This window comes from Triplophysa dalaica, chromosome 18 (genome assembly GCF_015846415.1).
Source record: "Triplophysa dalaica isolate WHDGS20190420 chromosome 18, ASM1584641v1, whole genome shotgun sequence".
In the NCBI taxonomy this organism is placed as follows: domain Eukaryota; kingdom Metazoa; phylum Chordata; class Actinopteri; order Cypriniformes; family Nemacheilidae; genus Triplophysa; species Triplophysa dalaica.
Window position 1 is genome coordinate 15,675,091 of NC_079559.1, and position 8,966 is coordinate 15,684,056.

General features: G+C 36.5%; 1 protein-coding gene across 2 annotated transcripts in view; it reads right to left on the minus strand.

Moving 5' to 3' along the window:
- slc12a5b (solute carrier family 12 member 5b) overlaps positions 1-8,966 on the minus strand; it is a 64,363-nt gene that overhangs the window by 5,830 nt on the left and 49,567 nt on the right. The window contains exons 23-26 of one of the 2 annotated variants that reach the window (XM_056772802.1): positions 8,520-8,707; positions 6,414-6,428; positions 6,068-6,201; positions 1,176-5,931 (exon numbers count right to left, since the gene is read on the minus strand). In XM_056772802.1, coding sequence (XP_056628780.1) covers positions 5,840-5,931; positions 6,068-6,201; positions 6,414-6,428; positions 8,520-8,707 — 429 coding nt within the window. In that variant the 3' untranslated portion in view covers positions 1,176-5,839. Of the gene's footprint in view, positions 1-1,175; positions 5,932-6,067; positions 6,202-6,413; positions 6,429-8,519; positions 8,708-8,966 lie in introns of those variants that run through there. The other variant, XM_056772801.1, reaches the window with a different exon arrangement.

Consider the following 8,966-nt stretch of genomic DNA (forward strand, 5'->3'; position numbering starts at 1 on the left):
GGGGGCTTATGTCATGATTCCGTTATCATGTCATGTTTATTCTTGTTCTTGGAGCGGAGTCATGGCATAGCCTTAGGGTTTTGTGTGAGAAAGTCATGGCTTGGTTTATATATTGACGTGTCTCGTCTGTGTTTCCCGCCCTTTTCGTCTCGTTAGCTTTCCCTTAGTGGTTGATCTCTGTCACCTGGTCCTCATTAATTATCTTTTGTCTGTCTCCCCTTTAAATACTCCTCATGTTTCGTTGTCCTGTGCTTGTTCATTGTACTTGTACTGTGTATACCTTTCACTGTGTACATTGTCCTCGTATGCTGTACATTGTCCTCGTATGCTGTACATTGTCCTCGTATGCTGTACATTGTCCTCGTATGCTGTACATTGTCCTCGTATGCTGTACATTGTCCTCGTATGCTGTACATTGTCCTCGTATGCTGTACATTGTCCTCGTATGCTGTACATTGTCCTCGTATGCTGTACATTGTCCTCGTATGCTGTACATTGTCCTCGTATGCTGTACATTGTCCTCGTATGCTGTACATTGTCCTCGTATGCTGTACATTGTCCTCGTATGCTGTACATTGTCCTCGTATGCTGTACATTTTCCTCGTATGCTGTACATTGTCCTCGTATGCTGTACATTGTCCTCGTATGCTGTGTATTTTGTACCAGAGTACTGTCCTTGCCTGTGATCTTGTCCGTGTCAAGTAAATCTAGTTTAGTTAGTGTTAGATTTTTGTCAAGTGTTGTTTTCTTAGTCTAGTTAGTCTGTGTTCTTGTTTTTGTTCATAGTTTATCCCAGTCTTGTTTTCCCCATTGTGGGTTTTGTTTTGCCTGTTTGTTGAGTGTGTTAAACAAATATCTTGTTTAACCCCCTCATTGCTGCCTGAGCTTAGGTTGTGTCTTCCGTCCCGTGACAACATTTTAAACCTTTTTGCATAGAACGTTTGTTAAACAGAAAAGTTGTCCAGATGTTAAATCTTTATGAACCCACATAGACAAAAATGATTCTTCTACGGTATCGTGTAACACCTTAATGTTTAATAGTGTATGTACCATACTATGGTACATTTAGGTTTTTTTTTTGTAAGTGTAATTACTTTCAATTGTTAACTTTTTGCTTGCATGTCAATGTACAGTTATTCAAATACATCATTCAAATGAAAACGCAACAATAATAGTTGTAATAAAGGACTTGAACTTTATTGCATTTTGTGCAGACAAGTCTATAAAATGGTCCAGAGAAACCATTATTCATAGAACATAGAAGCATTTGACAAGGTAAAACAATAATGTAAGATATCTATTTAAATATATTTCATAGAACACAATTTTCAGACACGGTTTCTATTTATTTGTTAAAATATTAAACTTGCATGGACACAGAAATTAAACAGCTAGGCTAAGATAACTATAATGTTTCGTATATTTACAAAAGTAACTACCAAGGTTTAACCTCCCTCTTTTTCCTAGAGTCACACAAAGTCACATACAGAACCACGCCCCGTCTTTCAATCGCACTCACAAACACACTCTGAATCATTGTTTCAAAGAGTGAGAACTGAAGGGAAGAACATAAAACACAATTCCTAACCAAGATCACTGTCTTCGGGTCTACGTCGACTACAATACAAAATGTGTCAGTGCTCTCCTCAGGATAAAATCGAAATGCTGACTGTGTAGAAATTTGCACACACTGCTGGGAGAATTTTGAAATATCTAAAGATGCATTTTAGAAATCAGAATCAAAAGCTATGCCATTGAGTTGAGGCCTGGATAGGCCTCCGGTTTGAACACCAACATGCTGAGTTAGGAAGCAGGTGCGTAGAAAATGCTTAAACAGATGATCATTAACCTTCTCCGACTGATCTTATGTGATCGCTGAAGCGAAAGGATAAAGCAACCACGATGACTTTGGGTTTTCAAACAAATGTTCCTCTTGGATACACCTCATCAAGCCGGCCAACATTTCAAAACTTGTAAAGTCTCCCATTTTCATACACCTCAGCGAACACTCTCAAATAATCATTAGCACCTTCTGAAACCCCTGCAAATACTTAGGAATCAATTTCAGTTAGCTGGTTCATTTTTAAGCCCTGTTAGTCGACTAGTAGACTGCAGTATACCACTGTAGCAGGACAGTTAAACAAGTCATTGCATAAAAAGCATCGTGATTCAAACTATTTCACTTCGGATGTCCCTACTAAAATGCTCCACATCATGACACAACAAGAACGATAAATCAAGATATACATCGGCAAAAGTTACAGATGTGACTGAATGTGTCGGAAAGAAACTTTACCTTGAATTTTCACAGTGCTTATTTCTAGTTATGCTTTGGCCAATTTGGGGTGACTTTACTGTGTTTCATCCCTTTAGGGAGATAAGGAACCACATGCTATTCATGGTTTGTGACACTTTTGTCTTCAGCCTCGGGAAAGGATAAGACGGATCTGATAAAATGATATCGAAAGCCCTTAGCGTCAATGTGGAATCAATTCAGGTGTTCGAAATTTTCATGAAGAATGGGACAAACCTCAGTGTCCAACAGCACAGCGTGCAGCCAATATGGCCAAATCTCTGCGTTGTCCCAGCATGTGTTCCTTTGCATTACTTTGTGTGGAAAGTAACCAAACGGTAAGCCACCCTGGCAGGTAATGGAAGCTCTGATTTCAATCTATAATACTCACACCGCTATAAAGAATTCAATAGAAAGTCATTTTAGACCCTCAAAGAACATATTCAACTGTAATTGCATAGGACTCCAAAGAAGCCGAACTTGTCTTTTGTCAATTCAAATATATCCTTCAGTTAAGATTTTAGCTAGAAACATAAGCAATAAAACTGGAAGAATTACGATAGGTAGCACTTATCACATACTGTACTTCGCAATTCCTGGTTTTGGTGAAAAATATTAGTTGGCAAACAGTAGAAGGAAATATTTAATTCTTTTGGAAACAATGAATAAGCTAAAGATCCCCTATAGACCACAAACTTTATACACTACTATTCTACTAAATAAAGTGTGCACTTTGACTTGACAACATGTGAGGTTAAATGAAGAATATTAGGACAGACTAACTTTTGATAAAATACTTCCTGTCCCTAAGTTCTAGTACCCAAACCCTTTAAAATATTTTGTCGCAACTAATTTGGGAATCTGACTGCAAGCTTTATAACTGTATAATTCGTTTTTTATATTTATTATTATCCTTATATTTTGGGGGCAGGTATGCAATATATTTACAGTGTAATGAAGGCAGCAGCAACCTCAGCACAAGTTGATTTTAAAGTTTAAAACATATAGTTAGTTTCCATTTTTTTACGTCTCACATTTACACAAGACAATATTGTACTAATCTATTCAATAATCGAATATACTTCTTTTTTATCGTTGCAATTTTACAAAAAAATAAAAATACTTTTTTTTAGATAAATGTTTTAAATATCTTGATCTACTTCTACCACACATGAACTAAATATCCCGTGCTTGTGATTAAAACAGTCTGCATCAGTCCCAGATGATGCGTACATGTAGCAAATCGGTGTCTTCTATACAAATGTAGAAAACAAAAGAAATTCGTAGACATTCGTGACAAATGTTAGACATGATATGATATATTTTAATATATTATGTAGTTAAAATATGATTTTGTTCACAAATTTGATTTGGTGAAAAATTATGTTATTAAAACTAGATCTGTTTACTAAGACTCATGATATAATTTGATGTTATAACATCTTACTCAGCTCTGTCCTTTATGAAAATGTAAATAGAACAATGTGTTTTTCTTCTCCCAATCCTCATATGGCACGATTCATGTTTTATGATTTGGCAAGAGACGTCGAGACAATGTTTGGACCGTGTTTACAATCAATCAAAATGAATAAATAATTTTCTTTGTAAATAAATATCTGAAATATAAATACTGATCCTTTTTTATTTACATTCCCTTACGATATATGTGATTCTAATATTTAAATAAGATTATTTTGGATTATACCTTCACTGGATATTTAAACTGTATATGGGTTTTTAAAACAGCCGGTTCGGATTTTAGTAACGCTCATTTTTCAAAGTATGTGCACATATGTGGACTGAGCAATATGATTCACGTCACCTGATACTGTATTTTAGTGTCAAAGACTAAATTAACAGATCTATCAAAGGACAAAGTCATCAATCCTATTAACAATTCTGTTATACCCTACCAAATCTACATCATTACAAACACTCACACGCCGCTCTCATACTGTATATGACTCTTAAAAGGCTGATATAGTCAAAGGACATGCAAATGTTCAAGGGTAAAGCTGATAGTGATTAATCCAGAAGGATGACCTCTGAGTGCTCACACCTAGCTCACAATAAAACCCTGGTCAATTCTGTCCTTGGTGTAAAACAAACAACCTCGGACAATTACGTGGTGCACTGGAAGACTGTTTTCAACAAAGAAGATTTAAGCCGTTCTATTTACCCAATGATGAACAATGTACATTATAGGAAAAAGTGGTCTACTACTGTATAAAGCGGTCCCAATATATTTTGAATTTGATTAACTTTCATATATTATATGCCTATGAACAAAATAGAATGATCATGTATGCATATTTTTGTTTTCTGCATAAATAATAAGATAAAATGAAAATTCGATGCTAATTTCACAAAGTTTGACCGATACAGAATCTAAACTAATCTGTTTTGAATGCTCCAAATGAGATGTGATTGCCCCTTAAAAGCACAGTTCAACCAAAAATAAATGTTAATCCGTAATTTACTCACCCTCATGCCACTAAATGGCTTCCTTTCTACACTGCAAAAAATCCCGTAAAAAAGAAATTAAAATAACTGTTTTCCAGTAAAATTACATGGATTGCTATGGTTTTCTTGTAAATGAGCTTTTTCTGTAATTTGACTTTTTTTTACCATATTTCACAATTTTTATGAAAAATCTGTAATTAAACCAGTAAATTACAGCGTTTTGGACATTATACGTGAATAAAAAAAAAGGGTTTTACAGGGTACAGGCAAACACCATCAGAGTAAATTTAAATAATCACACACAAAATGGACGAACAGATTTGAACTCAGGGTCACAAGATGTCTGATAGCCAATGAGATTCAAATTTGAGATTCATGAAGGCAGTGTGTGGCCATTTTGTTTGTAACCTATGAGGTATTACATTTTCACCCAAACGTGACTAAATTAACTAAAAATATTAATTGTTTTATGTATTGTTTTGCTCTGCAAGACATTTCTTTACACCCTGGAGTTGTGGGGATTATTTATATGATGGATGTATACGCTTTTTTGAGCTTAAAAAATGGCAATCTACCCAATGCCATTACAACGCTATGAAGAGCCAGAATAATATTAAAAAATTCCTCAGATTTTGTTTGGTTGAAGAAAGTCAAATACACCTAGGATGGGATTAGGGTGAGTAAATTACGTTCTAAAACCCATTTTCTCTCAGAAGTTTTTCTATGAGATAAATATGAATGACAGTTGTTTGTTTGGTGTCACTGGAGGACATGGTCTTTTCTGTCATTTGGGAATTATAGTAACAAAGACCAACTCGGTCGTGAACGGATCTGTGCAATATGCAGGTTGAGTTGAGAAATAACCAATAGGAACATAGAAAGATGAGATCAAATGTAGCTAAGAATGTGGAAGTGACATCTACTAAGCTGGTGTCTTTTTAGAGGTCTTAGGCTATGTAGTGCAAAGTCATCTGATATGTGCTGGGGCGTTATTGCTCATGATGTAGGTACGGGTGAGTGGGGTTTCCGTCTATGGAGTGAGGGACGAGGGGTTATGAGTATTTGGTGGATGAGCTAAGCCCCTCAGGAGTAGATGGTAATGACCTCACGGCCTCCTCCACGCACAAGGAGGACCCTGTTGAGACCTTCAGTCAAGACCTCAAGAAATTCCATGTCTGTGTGTCTGAAGTTAAGAGGCATAATTTGACATTGATTTATGGAATATATTATGTTTAAGCAGAAAATATGTACGTTTATTATAAACAAGCCAGAGATTTATAGAGACCGGAGGAAATACAATGATAAGGATACAGGTTTCTTCTCCAGTGCAGTTCCTAGGTGGACCAGGCATGTTTAGCAGGACAAGTTTAGCTTCCTGCGACTTCTTCACGATGACCTCGTTGAGCTTCTGTGCATGATGCATGCGTCTGACATTGGACTGATTCCTGAAGGATAGATCAGATGAAGAGCATTGCAGTAAATGTTTCGTGAGGGTTTCGAGATTTCTCTGTATGACTCTTAGCATTAGCTAATGCAATACTTAGATTTTATGCTTATTAAACAGATGTTAAGTGTGCATTCATATGAAATAATAATTACGTTTTTACAAAACAATTTAATGTAATTAAAGAGTTTGTCTTTTCTTCACTATACTTACAGGTTCTCCCATTCACTGAAGCATAAAAAATAAAAATATCAGTGAGCAAAGAATAGAACAGAGTAAAACAGCATTAATTCTCCTTTTCAGTTGTTTTAAGTCACGCCATCTCTTTAATGTTCAGTAGCCTAAATAGCATTTTTACGATTTTACATTTGCCCTCGTAAATGGATAGATCATCCAAAAATAAATTTTGAAGAATGTTAGCTAACAGCGTTGGCCCACATTGACCCCCAATGTATGAACACAAAATCACTTCACAGGGTATTCCGCCATCTTAAGTGACATTCCAATCCGAAGGGAGCGAACATGTTCAGTTCAAAGTGCATTGCGAACGGCATAGGGAGTCAGGGGACATCGATACATCACTTCGCCAGAAGTGGAAAGGGAAAATTACCCAACTGCCATTGAGCACAATGTCACAAGTCAGAAAAACAACAGACGAGTTTATGTATGCCTTTGTACATTGTGAAGGTTTATTTAATTATTGTTATTTATTTTAAATACTGTGGTTTGCTTTACACAAATATGTTATTTTACTTTGTGAAGCATTGTTATTATATAGGCTACACACTCTAGATGGTGAATGTATTTATTTGTATTTATATTTTATTGTGCACTTAAAAATAGTATCTTTCATATGTGTGTAAGGTTTCATCCGATTTGCTATTATTATACAAACCAATGTAAAAACGGTAGGCAGCTGCAATTTTTTTTATGATGTTGTGTTATCTACATCAGGAATGTTACGGCTGCACCACATATATAGGGAAAAAAGCAAGATGAGACCGACGCAACCATGGATTAAGAACACATTTTAACATAGTTGAACATTTAAAATGTTTTTCAAATTAGAGTAGAGTTTCAAATAATCAAAGCTGCATCAGTCAAATAATAAATACACGCATAAACAAAATTAAGATTATATTGATTAGATACTGTAGTGGAGTAGGCGGGGCGAGACCGTGGTTCGAGACTGGTGAGTAATTGTTAATGAGCGCCAGCTGTGCGCGCACCGGTCTCGAATCACGTAGGAGATCGGGAGCATATGAGAGAACGAGCGACCGGACCGTCGACGAGAGAGGACCAGGCCCGAACATGATTTACGTTTGTCTGTTTGTTCGGCATTCGACATTTTACTTTAGTATTTTTTGGTGTGAGTTGTTTTGTTCGCCAGCGGTCGGCCATGAGGGCCCGCCGGCTGTTATTATTTATATTAAAACTTTTGTTTAACTGTCTTCTGGTTCCCGTCTCCTTCCTTCCTTTTATAGAACCTCTCTACAGATACACAATGTGTGTTACATTTAAATTACAATATTTATTTACAGTGTATTATAATCTGCCCAACCCTGCCGTTGCCTTTCTTTGATGACGTTGCAGGGGATTCCAATTAAGCATTTTCTTGTGAGCGAAGTCCACTTCAACGGTTATCCCCTGCTCAGGGAGAAGCTACAGAGACACTTCTCAAAATATCTTTATTTGTATCGTTATTTACTATATAATTTTGTGTTCCACAGAAGAAAGTGTCATATTGTTGCTGATACTTTTTTTTGTTGCCATAAATCATTACTATTAGTCACCCTTATGCAACTGGGTTTTGGAAATATCTAATGAAAAAGAATTATCGAAAAGGCCTCGTCAACTTTGACGACGCAGTATTTTATCATATAAAAAGTAGTGTTTTTCCATTTCCTGAAATAAAACAAATTTGGAGATCCGAGGGTTCGGAAGGACAGCAACGAAATACAGATTTTTATTGACATGAGGGTGACAGAATTTTTATTTGGGGGTGAACTAGCCCTTTACCTTATACTTGGGGTAGATAGATAAAATGTAATATATGTTTAATAACTAAATTAACATCAGCTAGGAACATTTTACTTCCTTAAGTTTAAAGCTGATTTTTTTGCATCCTGTTCCCTAATTTAATCCAAATCTGGAATTTACAAGTTTCCTATTTTAATTCCAAACAACTGTACAATTATTTGTTCTGCATTTCATTTAAAAACATTTACTGATTTGTTGCTTTGTCATTCACCTGATACCAATGGGTCTAATAATACGCTCATAATAAGATGATCAGCAATCCTCATTGTCATGACTTACGGTTTCATATTGAACATGTCCTTTACACCTTCAGGATAGACCGCTGCTGGGTTATTGATCGTCTCTGTCTCGTCCGTCCAGGTCATCTGAACCTCCTCTCCGGGGCTCATGGCTGCTGGGGTGGGAGAGGCTGGGGAGGTGGGGCTAGTGGGGGTGGGTGTGGCCTTTTTCCCCTGAATGAGTTGCACCTGTCGAGGACGGGAGATATGTACAGACTAAGACAAAGGTAAGAAGAGGATGGAGGGACGAGAAATTAAGAAGTAAGAAATTGCCATTTTTAGGTAGCATTGTTCTTCAGGAGAGAGAGAGAGAGAGAGAGAGAGAGAGAGAGAGATACACTTCCAGTGTGTTAACAGGAGAGATAGATTCTCTAGTAGACAATCACCAAGAGAAAGGAGGGGGGCCTAAACAGAACGTGATAGAGATGCTATCTTCACATGACTGAAA